The sequence below is a fragment of the Anomalospiza imberbis genome, chromosome 17 (genome assembly GCF_031753505.1).
Source record: "Anomalospiza imberbis isolate Cuckoo-Finch-1a 21T00152 chromosome 17, ASM3175350v1, whole genome shotgun sequence".
In the NCBI taxonomy this organism is placed as follows: domain Eukaryota; kingdom Metazoa; phylum Chordata; class Aves; order Passeriformes; family Viduidae; genus Anomalospiza; species Anomalospiza imberbis.
The window spans coordinates 5275489-5296262 of record NC_089697.1 but is presented as its reverse complement, the minus strand read 5'-3'; the positions used below and the strand labels follow the sequence as shown (position 1 = coordinate 5296262).

At 54.1% G+C, this 20774-nt stretch overlaps 2 protein-coding genes across 8 annotated transcripts in view; one reads left to right on the top strand and one right to left on the bottom strand.

The window, feature by feature from the left end:
* Window positions 1–423: 423 nt before the first annotated feature.
* On the bottom strand, window positions 424–11491 carry LPIN3 (lipin 3). 6 transcript variants are annotated; one of them, XM_068207534.1, is made up of 21 exons: window positions 10596–10688; window positions 9970–10363; window positions 9610–9668; window positions 8296–8496; window positions 7861–7956; window positions 6893–7104; window positions 6563–6667; window positions 6010–6130; window positions 5429–5852; window positions 4951–5050; window positions 4668–4831; window positions 4492–4585; window positions 4243–4312; window positions 4061–4153; window positions 3440–3501; window positions 3168–3297; window positions 2778–2926; window positions 2527–2613; window positions 1467–1619; window positions 877–1011; window positions 424–769 (listed from the first exon to the last, which is right to left on the bottom strand). In XM_068207534.1, exons 3-21 carry the CDS (start codon window positions 9652–9654, stop codon window positions 625–627), a joined length of 2586 nt encoding a protein of 861 aa, XP_068063635.1. In that variant the 5' UTR covers window positions 9655–9668; window positions 9970–10363; window positions 10596–10688; the 3' UTR covers window positions 424–624. The 6 variants fall into 6 exon arrangements, with proteins under 6 accessions (XP_068063635.1, XP_068063630.1, XP_068063631.1 ...); XM_068207529.1 differs by lacking the exon at window positions 10596–10688 and adding an exon at window positions 1071–1182 and having other exon boundaries at window positions 877–980; XM_068207530.1 differs by lacking the exon at window positions 10596–10688 and adding an exon at window positions 1071–1182 and having other exon boundaries at window positions 877–980; window positions 4492–4588; window positions 4674–4831.
* A 4909-nt stretch (window positions 11492–16400) lies between these two features.
* ZHX3 (zinc fingers and homeoboxes 3) overlaps window positions 16401–20774 on the top strand; it is a 46757-nt gene continuing 42383 nt past the window's right edge. For both annotated transcript variants that reach the window (XM_068207527.1, XM_068207525.1), the window contains exon 1: window positions 16401–16571. The gene's annotated coding sequence lies outside the window, so the exon portion shown is untranslated. The remainder of the gene's footprint in view (window positions 16572–20774) is intronic.

Below are 20774 nucleotides of genomic sequence, written 5' to 3'. Positions count from 1 at the left end.
AAAAACAGGAAAAAGAACCATTTTCTAGAAGCTGATCCCATCACCCCCAAGACCCACTTGGCAGGATGCTTGAGCAGAATAAGCCTAATCATATATTAAGAAAGGACTTAGAGCCTGGCTCCCGCTTCTATGCACCAGGCTAGAGCAGACAAGAGGCAGCCTGGATTAAGGCACTATTTATTATTGGTTTTTGTTCAGAACACTCAAAACCTCAGCATCTTCCATCGACCTTTACAAGTTGGTGTGCAGTTTCGCTACCAAACTGCAGGTAGCTGGACTGTCTGGAACACTGGTCATACCAGAGATAGTAATAGCTATGTCAGGGGTTCATCAATAAATACAACAACAAACAACCACCACCTTTAAAAAAGAGCCAGGCTTTAGAGGAGCTACAAACACCAGAAGAGACCCAGCTTTCAGGAATTTGTGTTTAGCAACTGGAGTTTTTGTAGAGTCAGAACTCCCTCTTACCCACCTTGGCTTCCTGCTAAGGGGTGTCATCACCTTTATTACAAGTGCAAAATGCCCAAGCAGCAAACAGGGAGGACAAGGTGCACCTGGAGCATTTAGTCCTGGCAAAGAACATGCAGGAGAGCTCTGTGTCAGGTCTCCACAGGGATGGGGCTAGGGCAAGCCATCCAAGTCAACATCAGGCAGTGGAGGTCTCCCGTAGGCTAAGTGGCTGTACTCTGGGGACACCAGAGCAGCGCTCCCCCTCTGTCCCACAGGAGGGAAGAAGACCTCCACCAGCTCTGACAGCCGCTCAAACCTGTGGGGGTAAGAAAGAAGTTACATTGGTGTCACTGGGTGTTCGATGCTTCTCTGCATCAAAGCCAGGTCATCCCAAAGATACAGAGGAATCAACACTTTGCTTACGTTGACTTTTGGTTCTTTGAGAGCTCCTGGATCACCTCTCCCTTGGGGTTTACTGTGAATATGCGGCTCTCTGGCAGCCCCACTTGCTTGTAAGCGTAGATATCCTGCCCAAGGAAGGCCAGCATGGAATGAGAGCTGCAGGAAGGCACCACCACCCAGCCTGAGCCCTCCCTGCACACCTGGAGACCACTCACACTGGGCGTGTTCCCAAAGCCCGCGTAGAAGGGATACTTTGTAGTAAACAGTTTTCGGATGTCTGTCAAGCAGGTGACCTTGAACACCTCTGGCTTCTTCTCAATCACCTCCCTGCAGCACAAGAGACATGGTCACAGTGGCATCAGCTGGCCAGGACTGTGGGCACCAAACCTGTCTGGGGCTCAGGGAAGTGATTTGAAGGGTAAGAGATTTTGTGCATCAGAAGCTTCACTGTGAAGCTCCAACAAGGTCAGGCAGCTCCCCTGCTGCCTCCCATGGAAGGCATTGTGCACCAAGGAGGGCAGAGCAGTTTAAGGCTGGGACATCCCTCAGAGTCAAGCTGGGGAAGGGGGTGCTATCCCCAGGGATACATGAAGTGCAGGAAAAGACTGTACCTGTGGAAGGCAGACAAGAGGCTACTGGGAGAAAGCAGCATGGGGCCCATGGGGAGGCCACAGCCTTGCTCATTGACCCATTTGAGGTAGCCCTTGGTGATGTGGGCCATGCCAATAGCCCTGGCCGAGCAGTAGAGGAACTTGTAGCCATTCCTAGAGAGAATACAGGGAGCCCCTCTGAGCTGTGGCCTGGGCAAGGCATTCTCCTGCTCCGAGGAGGAAGAAGTAGCCAAGTACCTGGCCTAAGACCAAATCTTATTCCAGTAAGCAAGGTGGCTCCACAATGAACATGAATCCCTTATCTGGAAACCCAGACTAAGCTCAATCCCCACCTGCCTCACACTGGGAGCCCCTGCACCACCCTCCATGCTCGTCCCAGCAGCCACACACCCGCCCAGCCCAGCAGCACAGCCCCATTGCTGCTCAGCACCCTCACACAGCACTTTTATCCCACAGCACTGCCTGTCCGGTGTGGAGGGCTGTACCCAGCTCCTGCAGACGCCCGGGGCGGGGGCCAGCTCGGCAGAGGTGGTACCGGGTCCCTGCAATCCCCGGGAGCGCATCCCTCCCACGTTCCTCCCGGGGCCAGAACGAGCCATCCACGGGCCCACAGTGCCTCTCAGTGGCCACAGGAGCCAGGCACCAAGCTAGAGGCTCCAAGCAGGGACTCACTGCTGCTGTCACCCCTCGCAGGTGTGTCCCTTGGGTTGTGGGAAGCGATGTGCCCAGAGAGGTACCAGCACCACAGTGTTGGAGATCCCCCGTGCCACCTCTCTCAGGTGTGACCTTAGGTGGTCTTGTCTCCTCTGCTGCTCAGCTATATCTCCCCAGCAAAGCCTCCACTGACACACACTCCTTCCAGGGAAGGTAATGCCAGCATCTGCTCCCAGGGAACCCTCTGCTTTCACCCCTCAACATCACATAGGCAGCACAGCCAGCATCAGCCACCACTGACAGCAGATAGTGCAGCTATCTGGGCCTGCATCAGCGAGTAAGAAGCCCTGACTCTGACTCAATCAGCTTCCCACTTCCCCTTGAACTCAGCTGATCCAATACCTACAGGTGGATTTTGTGGAAGAGTTTAACAATTCCAGGGTGAGTCCAATCTTTACCCAGCTGTGGCAAGATATGTCCAAGAGCATCCGATCTCAAAGGAAAGAAGGCTGGGTTAGTGTCATCCAACGTGGTGAGTATCCACCCCTACCCCAGTCGGGTTTGTGCTCCCTTCTCCCTGCTTATGCAAGCCTTTAAAGGTGTCTTTCCCCTAACAGGGGAAAACAAGGATTTTGGGGTGGGAGAAAGGCCTTTTACTTGGTGATGGTGCCATCGATGTCGGAGATCACCACTTTTTCGTTCCAGTTCCACAGGTAGATGGTGGCCTCACAGCGGCACGTACCCTGGTACTGAGTCGTCACACTAAATGCCACCTCGTTGGGGCCATCCTGCAGATTCAACCTTCCCTGGGGCAGAGGGGCACCAAAAGTGTTACACCAGCACCAATTCACACCACCCCAAGGCTTGCCAGAGGCCAAACAGCCACCCAGCCAGGCCAGAGATCTCAAGACTCTACAGGGTGGCCAACAAGGGCAAAATATTTGGATGTCCTATGAAAACATGAGGTCAGGAGTAGAGAAATCCCTGTTTAAGGGTTGTCTCACCCCTAAACACATGGACAGTGAAGATGGAGGAATAAATACATACAATTTGTTTGGAGGAGAGCCGCAGGGATTTCTTGAAGGTTGGCAGGGATTTGTGAGCGGGAGCTTCCACTGCGGACATGTCCCCAGGGTGCTGGGGCTCATTGTCGCTGGGTGACTCCTTTTCCTCCCGCCTACACAAAGAAAGGAAGGGTCAGCCAGAGTCTTAAAAAAGCTTTCTACCCTCTTTTATTAGGCAAACTTAGGAATAATTAGTCACATAGGAGAACAGGAGTATCTAGACTCCAGAAGATGGTCTGGGAGGGAGGCACTCACCTCTGCTGAGCAGGGTCATGCCACAGTGTTCCCACGCTGGCTTTCCCTGGCCTCGGCTGCTGCTGCAGGCAGAGAGAGGTGTGCTGGTTCTGGTTAATTTTCTTCAGTGACTGATATGGGACTGTGTTCTGGATTTGGGCTCAACACAGTCTTGATAACAGAGATGATTGCTATTGCTGAACAGGGCTTGCACAGAGCTTAAGAGCAAGAACAAGGGCTGCTTTGCTTTTCTTCCAGTTGGAACAGCAATGCCAAAAGAGGTATCAGTGCAGTCCCTGCCTTCACAGGGACATTCTGGTGGAAGAGGAAGCACAGCCTGGTGCTGTGGTGGGGCAGAGAGACCAGCAAGCACATGTGGTGCCCAGGGACCTGGCATGATGGGCACATAGCAGGAAGTCTCACCACTACAAGGTCTGCACTACCAAGTGCTGCTCTGCTGCTCAGGCATTAACAGACCAAAGGGTACAAGTAGCAATCTTAAGAAGTCACCTTGTCAGGTCCTGGATGTCCTCAAAGTCAATCTCAGGCCATCCCCAGGACCCTGCCCCCACCCCTGCCAGTCAGCAGAATGATGCCTGTCCCCTGGGGACATGGTTGTCATATCCACTGCTGCAAACATACCCCCTCTGTTGGGAATTCTCTCCTCCTCCAGGAGAACCAATACCTCCTCTCTTTCTTGGGCATCTTCTCCTTCACCAATTTGTCGATGATGCTCTGTGAACATGGCAGAACATGGGATGAGGTGAGTCCTCAGCCCAGGCCCTGCTGAGAATCATAGCCTGTAAATGTGTTGTACCACTGACCTCAGGAATGTTCCTCTGGAAAGCCTGCAGGGCCAGGACTATGGGACCAGCCACTGCCCAGTTGTAATACCTGGAAAAAGCAAGAGGGATGAGTACATGACCATCCTGCAGCATGGCCAGGTCCCACAACTACTTTGGTACAATCATGCTCTGGGATGGAGTCACATTCCTACAGGAGGGTTTCCACAGGGACAAAGGGGACATGCTGTCCATTGTGGGATGAAGCAGCAGGAAGAGCAGGCCACTCACTTCTTGTTGATCATTATCACCAGGTTTGGGTCACTGATGAGCCCTGGATTCTCAGCAAACTGCTGGTAGGAAACCATGTGTTCCTTGAACTTCTCTGGTGAGACAGAGGCTGTGTCATGCGATTGGAGGATAGAAAGGATTTCAGGGCTGCAGATTGCCCCTCTCCTCCTACCTACCATGAGAGATCTGCCTGTTGCCCCTGAGGCCCCCACACAGTGACAGGGCAACCGTGGGCATCGAGTCAGAGTCCATGGGGCTGTTGGCAGGCAAGCTGGATGGCAGCTGGATGCACAGAGGGTTGCTGGGGTCTGTCACAGGCCTCAAACTCTGCTCTGTGTCACTGCCAGCAAAGGAAGAAATGGTGGTGACATCAGAGAATAGCTTTAAACTACCTCCATCCTTTGTGCCAGGGGAATCGCTCAAAAATGTCTGAGCTTGGCCAGCTGGGGCAACTCATACCTCCTGGCCAAATAGAGAGCCACCGGCTTCTTGTCCAGCTCAGAGAAGTCTTCCAGGTAAATGGCACTGGGATCCAAATGAGGACTTCTTTTGAAGGATCCTTAATGCATAGACAGAAGAGAGAGAGCTTAGCTGAATCACCTTTCCAATCACCCCAGCATCTATTGTGAAAGCCAACAGCATTTTCCTCATATCCATGTACCATACAAACAGGGCAGACATTTTCCTACTGGAAAAACTGCCGTAAGTCAGCAGCAACAGAAGTGCCTCAAGACACCTGCACTAGCATGATCCTTAAATACACTGTGAAGGAGGGCACATAAATGCTTCTCTGTGATTTTCCCTGACTTGGCAAGGTCAGGATGAAGACACAAGTCAAGCCAGGAGTTACATTGAAGGGACAACTCAGGTGCTCATCTGAGTCAGACACATCTGCAGGCTCAAACACCACTTTAAGCAGCACCAGTCATCTTCTTACCTTGCCTCCTCTGCCTCTCCAGCTGGGACGTGGGGCCTTCTGAGCCTGCCTGCCTTGGAGCAGTGGCTCCCTCAAAGGGCTCCACATCTGGCTGAACCTCTGGCACAACATTCACATCTCCCTTCTGTTTCTCTTGTGGGACTGAGTAGGCCCCCAAAAATCTCTTTATCCTGACAGCACGGACGATGTTCTTCAGCCTGGAGATGTTGCTCCCAGCCTGGGGTGCAAGTGTTGGTTCAGTAGCAGACACAGCCAAGGAATGGCCCTGAGGTTCTGCTGGGCTTGAATCCCCTCCCAGATGTTCAGAGGTGGCAACAAGAGGGGTTGCCTCATCCACTGGGACCAGTGTCGCAGACATGGTGGTTGCTGCAGCAGCAGTGATCTTTGTGGACTTGGTTGGTTTAACTTGCACCAATTTATTCACCTCAAGGAAAGCAGAACAGGTTTGAGGGTGGGAAGTTGCCCAAAGCATCACACAAAAAAGGACAACTTCCCTAAGGCTGCCTGGCCACAGCCTCCTCTGCTTTCTGCAGGTCTTTTGGACACCCGTTCCCAGCGAAAGAGCAAGAGCAGGGACTTACCTGAGGGAGCCTTCCCCAGGTCCACTTTGTGTGGGATTCAGCCGCTAGAGAAAAGCTTTCTGGTGGTTTGATCTCCAGTTCAGAATCACTTTTGGAAGAAGACTGATGGCTCAACATGAAGCTGTAGGAAGAGAAGGTGGTGTGAGGTCTCACCTACTCTGCAGCCCCATGTTCTTCTATCAGTGCAAGGACATTTAGGGCTAAGAACCCTGTAACGCTGGTTTCTCATAAAGTCATTTCTACCCTATAAGACTGTCACTCCTAAAGGACCAAGACCTATGGAAGCTGAGGCCCAAGGAAGCAAAGTGCCAGCAGTTGCCCAGAGCAGCTCATCAGCAGACAGCCCTCTGCACACAGGCTTCTCACGCCTGTGACCATGGCCACAAGTGTCCCTTGTGGTTTCTGAGCTTTCCTGCAGCCACACCATATCAAGCTAGAAAAACTCTCGTCTCCTGACACCTCCAAGTCACTTTTCCATACCTCTTTCCCTGCCATGGGGCATGTGCCCTACTCTCACCAGAGCTGAGCAGAACACCTTGGCTCTGCCCGTTACCTGTCCACTTCAAGCACCTCCCCATCGGAGTAAGAGTATATCTCTGAGGGTTGCAACGACCCAGTTACTTCAAGGAGATCAGCAAAGGATGAATGTGCTGCATCACTGCAAAGGAGGAGAGAGAGGGAACTTGTGCTACTCCCAAGCAGCAGTCTCCTCTCCAGAAAGCTGGCAATACCCAGTTTCACCATTCCCCCTGGCTTTCTACTCCACAGGAGACTGGGCTCCAACTTGCAAACACTTTCCCCCTGTTTCAGTACTGCTGGGCATCACCAAATGAACCCACAGGCTTGACTTACTGCATCACCCTGCTCAGACCAAGCAGCTCACCTTGGGGCTGGCAGCTCACTTTTGATCTCATCACAGCTGTCAGAATCTGAGTCCAACACCTCCTTCTTCTGAGGCCTTCTCTTGTGTGGCCTCCTCTTGCGCAGGATCACTCTGGTGCTGGAGGCCTCCAGCCCACAGGAGGGTTGAACAGCATCCTTTGGGCACCGCTTCTTGCAGATGGGGGAGGTGCAGAGGAAGAAGGGGATGCTGCCCTGGGACACGGATGGGGCAGAGCCCATCAGCTCCCTCCAGCACACTCCTTTTCAGCCTAGCACTCCTTGCTCTCTATAGAGTATACTACAGAACTGCACAACCAACACCACAGAACCTTCAGCTCAGGGGTGGTTTTGTGGCCTGGCCTAAAAGGAAAGGATTTGTACCTACAACATGTGAATAAAAGAATATTAGGGTGATCCAGCACAAGCTAAAAACATCCTTAACATGGGCAAGGAGAGACAGGCAGAAGATGGCACCACAATACCAGAATTACCAAGGTTGCAGATGGAATTTGACTCCAGAGCCCTTTCCTACTTGCAAACCCAGCCCAAGCCAGCAGTGACCACAAGTATGCCTGAGAGAAGAGCTGCCAGGATTTCTGGAAGCCACAATTAGTCTCATCCCACTTCCCACTGGAGCGGGCAGCCTGCCACAGCATCTGTCTCATTCTTATCTCTGCCACAAGCAGAGAGGCCAAGCTCCAAGATATCCACCTGTCTGGCCAGCAGCCATGCCCATTGATGGAGACCAGTCTGTGATGCAGATATTTGGTCTAATACTCCCTCAGGGTGCAACCACGTGGGTTGCAAGGTCCTTTGAGCAGGAACATTTCCAGACACAGAAAACATTGGATGGGACAATGGAGTCACTCTGGGAAAGAGCAGCATTCCAAACCTGGTCATTCTAACTCAACACTGCACTTCCAGGGAGTCAACCAGGACACAGACATGCAGCACCTCCTCATAACCAACCTCATGCTCCTCTAACTCCTCGACAAAGAAGGCCTCTCCACTGTTTCCCAGCTTCATGTGCAGATCCACAGGCTTTCCATTGATTTCAATGTCAACCTAGCAAGGGACAGAAGCAGCCTGTCCATCTGAACCCCTTCATCCATTGGAGCACAGGGGCACTTCCAGATGGAGGGGATGGGTTGAAGATGCTCACAGGGCTGACAGCCACACAGCCTTTGAGGCAAGGGACCTCTCCCAATTTTCCTGGAGAGCACATTCCTCCATGGAAATGGATGGGCTCCATTTGGGGGCATCCCTCAAAAACTTGGCAAGCACCCCTTTCAGTGGGCTCCCATTCCCCCCAAACAAAGTCTTTCCATAACCTGTGGGTTATAGAAGATCCTGGGTCTGGAGACACTGAAAAGGAAGCGTAGCCCCAGGGCAGGCACCACTTACCACCTTCTCCTTAGAGCGCAGCACCCCCAGCTTCCCAAAGCGCACATGAAATGGGGAGCACTTGAAAGAGTTGTCAGGCTGCCTCACCACGACCACATCGATGCAGCCTGACAGGGTGGCAGGGTTCAGGTCCTGGTACATCTCCTTCACCGTGGTAAAGATGCTCTCAGCCAGCTGCCCCACATAGTTCATGGTTTGAGACTGCAAGTGAGAGACACAAATAGACCCAGGTAGGGGAAGAGAACTCCAGCAACTAAAGGCAATGTGAGTTTACAGTAGGAGAGTTATGTCATGGCTGCAACACAGCCCCATCATGGGGACAGGTAAGCCTCTAGAGAAACTGAGGCAAACACCTGAGGGCTTTGGTGAAGAGCAGCTAGGGTCTCTGTGAGCACCAGAAAACAGGACAGGAGCCAGAGCATGAGTTATTGCATCCAGCCTGGAGGAGAGATGCCCTTGCCATTGGGATACACCATCATGTTTCCTCCTTGAGAGGGCATATACAACCTCACAGCAACACCACACAGTCAAGCTGTCAACATCCCATTCAAACAAGAATTGGGTTGGCAGGAGGCCTCCTGTCCTGCACTGTCCTTAGAAATTCCCAAACAACTCATAGCAGAGAGGTAGGAAGTCTGAGCTGCTCCATACACCACACACTCACTTTGAATAAAGTCCAAACCTAACATTTCCCACTCAGAGGGAAAGGCATCCCACTTAGGCATTGCAGAATTGGCCAGACATGGCTCCTGTACAAGCCAGAACTCCTGTGCTGGGCAGCACAGCCAGGTGATGATGTGGTGTCCCCAGGGACTCGCAGCACAGCACCCAGTGCACAGAACAGCTGGGGGGAGTTGGTTCCTTACCCAAAGGGACAATGACAAGCGTGGGCCACGCGACAAGCCCTCTGCCCCAGCAGATATCCAGCCTCTCTGATCCATTTTGTTTAAGCTCAGCCCTGTCCCATTCCCAGACATCCCTCCTGGAAGGCAGCCTGAGCTCAATGCCCTGTCCCTCACCTCTCCCTGGCAGCCAGGAATAAGCCCAAATCCCAGATCCTCTCTGGAGGGTGATAGCAGGGAAGTGCTAGCCAGCTCCCGAAGCTTCAGTGGCTCCATCAGCTCTGCTGTGAGCGGGGCTCGGATCACGGGGCCTCTCACCAACCTGCTGAGCCCAGCTTTCCCTGGCATTGCTGCCGGGGCAGGCAGCCCTCCAGCTGCTTTCCTGCCTTGCCAGAGGGCCTGGCAGCAAATGGGACACAGCTCCTCTCTGCACATGGGGGCAGTTTTGGAGAGGAGGAATGATCAGACTGACCCTGTTGCTCCCTGGGCAGCACTTATGAGCTTCCAGTTGAGACATACACTGACACAGACCTGAAAAGTGAATAGGGAAAGCCCTGGGCAGAGAAATCCCATAGGATTTGGGGTGAGGGCTTGGAAATGATCCCCAGATGCGATGCACTGAGCACCATCTTCATGAGCAGGGTGCAAGAGCTCAACACAACACTGCAGCCACACAGCAAAATAGGTGCCAGGGCCATGTCCACTCTGCAGAGCCACTGTCCCCCCTTGCCTCCATGGGTAGCTGCCCCCTCCCCAAGCATCTCATTGCTGGGGACTGCATGGCTATGGTACAGTTTTCAGCTCAGTGAATTTAATTCCCTGTGGGCTTCACCTGGGATGGCTGGAGGAAGGCAGGGAATGGAGAGAAAGAGGCTTTTCCCTGCAGGCCTTGGCCCCACCGTGGATGGAGCAGGCCCGTCAGGGAGGTGAAGAGTAGGTTATGGTCCTGAGAGACATTAATAGGCAGACAGGACAAAGGAAATGGTCTTCAAGTCACATTCAATAAATAAACCCTCTAGAGGAATGGGACATCTCCAGCCCTCAGCCCCCAAATGTGCCAGGATCACAGCCCTCTGCCATGCAGCTCTTGTGGAGGATGAAGGGGACAGTCCTCTCCTGCTGACAGCTCACATCAACCTCCAGACCCAAAGAGCTGCCCAAACAAACCTGGTGCTTTGCTGACACCAGTGTGCTTTGCTCCTGGGCCACCCTGCCAGCAGCACACCCTGCCCACATCCACATCCACATCCACCCCCACATCCACACCGACATGTACATCCACATCCACATCCACCCCCACATCCACATCCACATCCACCCCCACATCCACACCGACATGTACATCCACATCCACATCCACCCCCACATCCACACCGACATGTACATCCACATCCACATCCACCCCCACATCCACACTGACATCCACATCCACACCCACACCCACATCCACACCCACACCCACAGCCGCGCTCCCATCCATCGCACACTGCAAACCAACAGGGCCTTCCCTATTACCTGGGCAGCTGCTGAGCCTCAGCACCCCCTCGATTCCGGGACAAAACTAAACCCCGGGGTTGCTCTGTGCCTGCAGCAGCACTCACCCTCAGCTCCTCGTCTCCCTGCTGCGAGGGCAGGGCCCGTCTCCGCACGGCCCCCGGCTGCTCCCCCTGCCTCCCGCTGGGCCTCTGAGGGCCCCGGCAGGCCGCGGTGCCTCTGGGGTGGCATTGGCACCTGGGGCTCATCCAACAGCCCCGGGCACGGCTGCCTTATGCCCATGGAAACCCTTCCTTCTCCAACCCACCGTCCCACAAAGACACGCTGAAGCGTGAGACATAAAGGGTGGCCAAAGCCCAGGGGCTCCTCTGCCCTGCATCATCTCCATGGCGATGGGAAAAGAGGGCACGGTGAAAGGAAAGCACATAAAAGCAGACACCTTAAGAAAATTGATGCTCTCCAGATCTCAGGGAGCCCGAGAGCAGTGGGGAAGTCATGTGGGAATAGCTGGGTGGACGCAGGTGAGAAACTGAGGTGGTGGGGCTTTTTTGTGGCCCCCAAAAAGTGCATTGACTCCCACCATACTATAACTAGAGGCTTTGTCCTGTATTTACCTGACGTTTGTGCTGGTGATTCCCCAGCAGCCTCTCTGCTGGGTTTTGGAGTGATGGGAATTGAGTGGTGGCACTTTAGGGATGGAGGTTCTCCAACACATCACTCATGGAGCTGACATTGTGCTGTGAGGGCAGGCAAGCACCAAAGATTGAGGGTGGCTGCTTAGGACATCTTTAGACCCTGAGAAGAAGGATCCAAAGCTTGTTGGTCCCAGATGATGGGTTGATCTGCAGAAATGCCACAGCTCATTCCCAAGCAAGCCCTCTTAGCACCCAGTGCCTCACTTTCCTCATCCTTGCTGATGGCAACTAGAGGCACAAGTTGGAGACACAATCCCCCCTCTGCCTGTCCAGTGTCAAGCATGGCCTGGGCACAAGTCCCAGCACGGGAACTTTCCTGAAGGCTGTGACAAATCTGCTGAGGAATGAAGCTTATTTTCCAGCCGCTTAGTCTACTGAGAGCTCTGCTCCTCAGTGAAATTGGACTGAAAGCAGCTATTGTGGATGGCCTGGCATGGCTGCGGTCCCTGAGGAGGGTGGGCTGGCACTGCAGGGCAGGCAGCTGCCACCAAACCCCACAGCCCATGGCCAGGTCACTGGGCACTTCTGCCCAGCAGGGAAAGAGTCTGCTGGAACCTCCATCGAGACAGCTTGGGTGTGACACTTCAGGTGATGTCCTTAGACTGGTGCTTGCTGATGCCACTGGAGTGGGTCTCACCCAGGACAGGGGGTTACATCCTCCAAGCCCTGAGGGTGTAACACAAGCCCCAGGGCTGGAACACAAAAGCAAGGACAGATCTCGCTGCAGATGTCTGGTAACTGGGGGGACTGCAAATGCCAGGTAACTGGTAAAAAATGCTGTAGAGGACGTTCAACAAAGGACATCTGAGCACAGGATACCATTTCTTCCACAGCCAGCTGAGTGCATCTCCAGATGAACACGGAGAAGGAACAAAATGCCAGCAGGAGCAAGCGGGCAGCTCAGCCTTGCTGTGGCTCTAAGCCCCCACTCTCTGGACACAAGGATGAGTTCCCGGTACTTGGGAACCCTGCAGAAGTACAGATCCCATCACTTACCTCCAAGGCTCCTTGCCTAGCTGGTTTTCCCCACCAATCTGTACTCCTGGTTCCTGACACACCAACCTTTGCTTGTGCCCCCATGACCCTGCAGCAGATCTCCAGCTGTGCCATGGCAGTTCTGAGTGATGGCTGTTCCTCTCTGCATCCTTCCCTGCAATCCAGGCTTTTACTTCCCTCTTCTTTCCTTCTTTCTCCTCCAAAAAGCCTAGAACACTTTTAATTGCTGTGGTAATTTTTTGCAAAGCCATAAAATCATCCTTGGTTCCTGCCAGCTGCTTTTCATACTTCCTTTTACTCCCCTTTCCTCTTTTTTGGAAGGTGACTCTTGCATATCCATCCCTCCTTGTGCTTCTAATCCTGCATCCCCCAGTTTCTCTGTGAATCTTGTGCATCCTCCCCCAGGAGCTGCTCCATCAGGGAGAGGTTTCTTCCCTCTTTTGGGAACTCCCCAACCCACAGATGTTTGCAATGACCCTTTGCATAACAGATTTCTTTATTAGTCATCTGAAATGTAATATTTTCAGCTCATTGCATTCCAAAATCTCACAGGCACATCCAACTTGACAGCTTTTGTCCTGCATCCCAGCACTCCCCATCTTTTCTGGATAGCAGCCTTCACCCCTAATGGGGCACCTCTGCTTTGTGGGCTCCCCATACTTCCACTGCCTGTTGTGCTGAAAGCTCTACATCCTGAGATCCTGGGCTTCTCTAGAAAAACTCCATCCATCCATCCATCCATCCATCCATCCATCCATCCATCCATCAATCCATCCACTTAGCAGTTGGGAGCACCCACAAACTGCCCAGGAGCCTCCTAAATTTTCCTCTTTCCCAAAAAGCAAGTTATGTCTTCAGTCACAGGGTTGGAGAGTGGACAAGCTGTGTCAAAAAATGGGCTTCCTCTTCCCCCTCTTCACAATTCTCCAGCTGCCTCTAAGGTGGGAGTTCATGAGAGGTTTGCCTCCTCCCTTGACCAATACATTATTTCTCTGGGATTTTCTCAGCTGTTTGATTTAATATTTGAGCTGCCTGGGATGCATCTCCTTGGATCCTGCCTTGCTCCATGCCTCTTCAGGGGCCTGAAATGTCTGCAGGGAGGTCAGGCAATCCAGTAGTGAGGCAGACTCACTGGCCAACCCACCTGCCTTCATGCTGGCTGACACCTGACACAGCTCAGCTCCCAGAGATGCTGCAGAGGACAGGAGGGGAACCAAGCTGACTAAAAAAGGGTTGTACTTTGCTTTTTATACAAGCAAAGCTGGGGCTGGAACAGGAGAAATCCCTCCAGCTGTAGGGTTCAGTGAGTAGCTGGGGACACCAGTACTGTTTGATGGCTGGAAGCCCACACTGCAAACCCCTGCAGCATCTGAATCCTCTTTTCACCCCAGAGTGAGGAACCTGTGTTCTCCTGTTCCCTTTCCCATCTGGAAGGATGCTCCAGAACCTCACTGTTCTGTGGCACAATCCTCTGATGACCACTAGCCTGGCTCCTTTCTCCCTGGGTCTGCTGTCTTTACCTTCACCAGTGTCCCCTTCACATGGGGGTTTCCTGAGATGCTGGTAAAACCAGGCAGCAGCCAGGCAGGCTGAGACACAGCTGTAAGGATGCCTTTTTGTGAATGCTGTGCACTGAGCAGGGTGCTGCAGGCACCACATGTCTGGTGAGGGATGGGGCTGGGTGACAGCAGTCAATCAACCCATCAGGTCCAAGGTCCTTGTGCCAGGCAGCTCCCAGGAGCAGCTGCCTGCTGCTGGCAGGGTTTTCATCCCTGACTGACATTCCTCTGCTGTGACCCTCCAGGGAATCCCTGCCAGACACTGGGATGTGAAAGGGCTTTCTCATTATCATGGCCCTTTCTCCCAGCAGGGAGAATCAGCGTTTTAAGAGGAGGGGGAGCTTCAGGAAGGTTGGCAGAGCTTCCTGACCCTCAGCTGACTGGGCTGGGGCTCCCATTTCCTTTCCTGGATCAACAAAGAGCTCCAGAGACTTGTGAAAGGAGTGATTCAGCAAAACAGGATGAGAGGAGAGGCAGAAACACCAAGTCAGCACAGCTGGATGGGGTCAAATTCCCGTCCTGTGAAAGCCATGGGGAGCAATGCTCAGGTGTCCTGCTACCTCAGGCACAGGGACAACTCCTGAAAGTCCAGCTGTTCTGCATACTAGCCCTGGAGTCAGGAATATAACAGGAAAACAGTGTTGTTAGCTTTGTTTTTTCTTTCCCATTCCCAGAAAGATCAAGTCAGACTGGCCTGGTATGAGAGTGGGTGGGAAAGCCATTTTGCCTGAAGAGGAGGAAATGCCATCCTCAGTCCCCAGTCACAAGCATTGAAAAAGTTGAAATACAGCAGTAGGACTGGTTGAAACCATCCAATCTGGTTTAAAAACATGCTCTGCTGATTTGGATCCTAGTTTCTGACCTATTGGAAGTTCACATCTCTTCTGTAAACACAAAGGGTTCAAGCTTATTTAAGGAAAAAAACCCCGGAAAGCTGCAATTCCCACACAGTTGTGTGACTCCAAGAGCCAGGGCTTGCAGAGAAATCCAGCAATACCCTCAAACCGAGAGAGCTGAGAGCACTGAGCAAAACATGGTCCTGAAAAATGAAGTCTCTGAATGGAAAGCCCTCAGCTTTTGTGTCCCAGCTCCCAACAATCCAGCCAGGATATGCACTTTAAAGCCAATAGCTTTAGATAAGTGATATATTTACATAAATGTAACTAACCATCAGCTCTGAATCCAGGAAAAATGAGATAATGTGCACATTTAGGCAACTGGAAAATCTTTTATCTTTTGTCCAAAGCTGGTGTCTGATTTCAAGACAAGATCTTTCCAAGACACACTTTATTTAAAGGAAATAGTTGGTGCTCGGTTCGATTCCTGACCTGCTCACAGCAGGCTGGGAGTGACGCTGCCAAAACCTTGGGGTGTAGTGGTTTGGGCCCCCCAAGCACCTCTCCAGTCCGGGGAGTGCCGGGGGGCTCTGGGGTCCAGCCCCCAAGCGCAGCTCACCCCGTGGCTGGACCCCTGAGCCCCTGCCCGCAGCAGCCTCCCTCCCTCCCGGGTGGGACAGTCCCACCTGCCCGGGGGACAGCAGCTGGGAAAGGGGAAGGGCCGGGGGCTTCCAGCCACCAACCACCCATGCCGGCTCCACCGCCTTGGGCGCCGTGCAGGGCTGCGCGCCCCGAGCCGCCCGCGGCCCTTGACAACGCTGATGGAGATCGCGGACCGACCGGACTCGTCGCCCTCCTCCGGTTCCACCGGAGCCCAGCGCCGCCGGGCCGGTTCAGCTCCCTGCGGGGAGCGGCAGAGGCGGGGGGACAGCGGGGTCCGGTGCGCACCGCTCCGTGCCCGGCCCCCGGCGCTGGCCGCACGCTCATCACCCTCCCCGCGTTCGGTGCTGCTCCCCGGTACGCGCACCCCACGGGCGCCCGGGGGCTGCGGCGAGCACTCGGGGGCAAAGCCCCGGTGCAGGCGCTCGCCGCAGCCCCCGGTGCCCGGTCCTGGTCCAGATCCCAGTCCCGGTGCCCTGTCCCGGTCCCGGTGCAGATTCTAGTCCCGGTGCCCTGTCCCGGTCCCGATCCCGATCCCGGTCCAGATCCCAGTCCCGGTGCCCGGTCCCGGTCCCGATCCCGGTCCAGATGCCAGTCCCGGTTCAGATGCCAGTCCCGGTGCCCGGTCCCGATCACGGTCCCTATCCCTATCCCTATCCCTATCCCTATCCCAGTCACGATCCCGGTCCAGATCCCAGTTCTGGTGCCCTGTCCCGGTCCCGATCCCGGTCCAGATCCCAGTCCCGGTCCAGATCCCAGTTCTGGTGCCCTGTCCCGGTCCCGATCCCGGTCCAGATCCCAGTCCCGGTCCAGATCCCGGTCCCTATCCCTATCCCTATTCCAGTCCCGATCCCGGTCCAGATGCCAGTCCCGGTGCCCTGTCCCGGTCCCGATCCCAGTCCCGGTGCCAGTCCCGGGGTGGCCCCGACCCACCCGGGTGTCCCCGCGCGCACGCGCGCTCCGGCCGGCTGCGGTGACGTCAGCGCCCCCCCGCCCGGCGATGGAGCCCGGCTGATGCCGGTGTGTGTCGCGCCCGCCCGCCCCGCGCTCCCCCCGCCGATGCCTGGGCTCGGCGGCGCCCGCCCGCCCCGCTGCGCCGCCCGCCCCGCGCTCGGGGCCGGGGCCTCCGCCGGACCGCCCCGGACCGGACCGCCCCGCACCGAGCCCCGCCGAGCCGCCACGGACCTGCCGCGGGTGAGTGCCCAGCGCCCGGCGCGGCGGGGAGGGTCCCACGCCCCGCGCGTCGCTCCCGCCCGCACCCGCTGCCCCCGGTACCGCAGAGCCCCGGCAGGTGCGGGGCAGCGGGGCCGAGGCGGTCGCACGCCCCCCGTCGCCGTGCGGGGCGCCCACCCGAGGATCGGGACACGCGTGGACCCCCCCCGCCCCGCCGCCGCCCCGGTGCGCCCAGCCCTGCCCTGCCGCTGGCCGGGGAGCGGCGGGGCCGCGCTGCCCCAGCAATTAAAATTGAAATAAATCCGGTTAAAAATCGGGTCCCGCCGCTGTGGGAGCTTTGCTGAGCACCCGGCTGCGTGGGGCGGCCCGGGACCCACTCGGCTGCGTGGGGCGGCTCGGAACCCCGCTCCACCCGGCGTGGTCTGGGTTGTTTTTCTTTTAGTCTGGGTTTTTAGAGGAAGAAAAGTGCTTTTTTTTCTAGCCCTCCCTGGCTGCTCGCTCTATGGACAGCAGACCCCACTCGTGTCGCAGCTGGGGCTTGGAGGGTTGGTCACAGTGGGGATTTTTGGAGCTCTTGGTGTTGCGGCAGTGCCAGGTTTAAAGTGCCGGTGCCTGGGACAAACCGGGATGCGAGCAGACGGCATCTGCCTGTTCTCACAGGTAGGAAAACTGAGCGGCCGCTAAGTGCCGAGCCCGAGGCCGCACAGGAAATCTGTGGCGGAGCCGGGACTAAACCCCAGATTTCCCGTTCGGTGCTTTTCTGGCCTGGCTGGGGACAGTGGTTTAACCTCACACTCTCGGGCTGCCGGGGTAAAGTCCTGCCCGGGCTATGCCAGCTCTTATCCAGGGCTCCTGCGGTGCAGCCGGGCGTGTGGCCAGGTGCCAGCAGAACGAGGCCTCTCTGCTGTGAGAGGTGGATTCGGAGAGCAGGGATGTCCCTTTGGATGGGATGCAGGTCCAAGGTGGAGACTGGCTTTGTGCTGCTCGGGTGTCACACTGGCTTGGCAAGCTGGCCTGTGTGAGAAGTGGCCCCATCCTACTGCTCAGGGCACACTTTGTCTGCACCCCCAAATCTCAGACAATACAGTTTTTCAAAGGAGTTCTCTGCTACTCTGATTACCTGATGGGAAACTTTTGGGGGAGTGGTAGGTGATGTGTCTTGTAAAGCCATGTGATGTACCTAGAAAAGCTCATATACAAGCCTTTCTTGATCTGATTTTTACCATTTCTGCCGACTAAAGGCATGAACTCTGCCCAGCCATGGGCTTTCTCTCTGCAGTGCTGTAGGGTGGCTCCAGTTGAACAGGGAGCGTTTCCCTGCTCTTCTCCCTGACCACCTACTCTGGCTGCAGTCCCCAAACAAGGATCATAGTGTCCTCAGGAACACTTCTCCATGGATAGGAAGCCAGAAGTTTACTTCATTATCTGGAACAGCTTATTCTAAACTAATCTCTCTTTAAGAGATGAAGAGGGAGAGAAAAACACCCAAATGCATTTTATTTACCGTAAAAGAAAACAGCAATTTAATGATAACTTATATTAACTAGGTTGGATCTGTGACCTTGATGTATTTTACAGCGTAGCTGAGAAGAGGGAGCAGACTGTTCCAGTCTGTTTATTGTTTCCTCTTAGTGCATCCCAGTAACTCGCAGCACACGGATGCCCACACAGTTCTGGAGTCCTGACCCACCTTTGGGGGTGGGAAAGAGGAGGCTGTTGGATCTGATTTGCTTCAGATACAGCCTAATCTGTAGCTGGTGTTAATTATATTATAGATGGGTTGGGATTTAGCATAGGTTTTTCTGACAGGGCTCAGCCTCCGCAATTCTTGCTACTGTAGAAAAGCTGTAGTAACTTGAAGCCCTGAAGTCACTCGTGGGAGCACATCCCTATCAATAAATTCCTTGTTGTAAAGCCAAGTGAAACCAGCCCCATGGGGACCGCTGGTTTTCATCGGGGAGGCACAGGGATGGATGCAGGCGGTGCTGGCAGCCTGGAGCAGGGTAGCCTGGAGCAGGTGAGCCAGGCTGGTACTGAGAGCCATCTGGGTTTTCAGTGTGGGGAGATTTAAACAGCAGTGTGGCTCCAGTTCTCCTTTATATAAGTGTGTCTCCTTGCTCTGCAGGGTTTTCCTTCTATTTAGACCTCCTTCCTGCTCCTCCTCTCCAAGAGCTCTGTCCCCTGGTGTATGCGGGCTTTTCCCTCCTCTTTGGTTACTATGGTGTTACTATGTAAAAACAGCTTGTCTCTTAGCTCCTGGAATTATCTGCACCTTGGGTTTGCATTCCAGCCCTGGGACATGGGCCTGTATCCATCTCTTGTCCAGCCTTTCCCTGTCTGTGTGATGGGACAGGTCTGGAGGCAGTGTTGTCTGCAGGGCATGGCTGTGCTTTGGTCCCATGGGACCTTCTCCAGGTTCCTGGGCACCAGGATCCCACTGCTTTGTGCCAGGCTGTCACACACGTGCATCTCTTGCTATTCTTGAATGTGGGAGAGTATCTGGGCTGTGATGAGCCCTGCGAGACCCGCTCACATTCATCCCCTCCAGGGACTGGGGTGACGGCAGACTGGGCATCAGCTCTCCATGAAAACTGTTGGGAATGGAGACAAACAACTGGGAGTCTGTAGAAACCTATGCCAACAAAAGGCAGAAGGGGGGAGCAGACATCTCCCCCCATCCTGCTCAGCCCCCCCAGCTTGTTCAAGTTAACCCCCACGGGCTGGCTTATTGCTGCCCACTTTGCTGCAATGGGTCCCTTTCTTCCCATCACCTGCTATTATTATTCCTTTCTGGTTTTCCACCTGACTTGCATGTAAAAAAGCATGAGGGAGGTTCACCCCGTAGAGGGGTACTTGGTTTGCTCACAGATAATGTAAATTATTGTCGCCCTCATTCTTGCAGAGGGCTGGGGTCACCCTGGAATAGAGGGATTTTGTTGGGAGAGCAGGAAGCCAGAGCCAGGTCCAGGTTCCCCCCACCCTGCTCATCCTAAGGGTGATTTGCCCCATGCAGACACAGAATCATGCTGAGTTGTCCATCTCTTTGCATTAACTGCACAAGAGATCAGGAGAATTATGTTAGTAACTTAAACACCTGCTCCAGGTGGAATGAGTCTAGTCCTGCTATGGACACTATTTTGGAGATCCTGCTTGCTGGTGCCTGATGGTCTTTGTGGTGCAGGTCAGCAGCCTCTCTCCCTCTGGCAGCTGTGATGACTCTTCTGCTTGGTAGAGCGGGGTGATGCTTCTAATTATAAAGAAAAAAGTCTTGTACTGCTCCCCTCCTTTGTTTGCTTTTTCTCTCTTTTTTTTTTTTTTTTTTTCTCTTGACAAATGTTCTAAATAACAATGCTTAAAATGCGAATGTAGTGAGCTTGCTGAAGTGACTGGGAAGGCCTGGTTGTGGTGGAGCTCAGGAGCTGGTGATGACACATGGCACAAGAGCAGAGCCCAGGCGGCTGGGTTGTCACCCGAGCTGTCACAGCCATGGCAGCCGTGGCTCATCTCCACGTGGAGAACTCTCTCATGTCCTTCAAAGGCTTTGTGGTTTCTCTTTCCTCTCCCCATTCAGAGGGACACTGAGGGTGCCCTCTCCTTGTTCTACAGGTACAAGAAGGGGACATTTAACTGGACTCCCTTTTATCTGTGTGCTCTTCACCTCTTATTACTACCTTTTTTTAAAATTAGAAATAGAAAAATTGGACAATGAGCCTTCTAAACTGCATGTCCAGTTGCAGTCATGGCATCTGTAAGGTTCCTCCTACTGCAGGCGAGTGCTGCCCTTGCTGTTCCAGCCAGGTCCCTCATGTGTTTTAGCACTTGCTTGGGGAAAAAAAATGAAATAAAATAACATGGTGTTGAGGTTGCAAAAGTTTCCATTATAGCTCCACCCACACTCCTGCCCAGTAATGCTCAGAAAATTCAGTCTGGGTGATGGGGCTTCCCTGCCTGCTTTGCTGCTGGGCTGCTTGGGGGCAGGGGAATGGCTTTTTTTTTTTTTTTAATTTTTAAAATTTTAATACAGAGTTGCTTGAGAGCCATGTGAGGAATAGGGTGGGGAATGAGCTCTGGCGCCTGGCTCCTTAATGAAGAGCCTGGGTGGCGCAGGTTTAAAGTGTGAGCACTCAAAAATTCACTGAGCAACAGGCAGATGGATCAGTAGAAAGGGACTTCCAGGGGGGCAGGGTGTTTCTTTGCTCTTTGTGTCGGTGTGTTTAACTCTTG

Bases quoted from the DNA above. Each gene is read 5' to 3' on its own strand.
- LPIN3 (XM_068207529.1), bottom strand. From the start codon at position 9,654: ATGTCTCAACTGGAAGCTCATAAGTGCTGCCCAGGGAGCAACAGG. The intron at 6,131-6,562 runs GTAACGGGCAGA...CTCTTCCTACAG, and splicing joins GAGGTGCTTGAAGTGGACAG to CTTCATGTTGAGCCATCAGT. The intron at 3,298-3,439 runs GTGAGTGCCTCC...TTCTTTGTGTAG, and splicing joins CATGACCCTGCTCAGCAGAG to GCGGGAGGAAAAGGAGTCAC.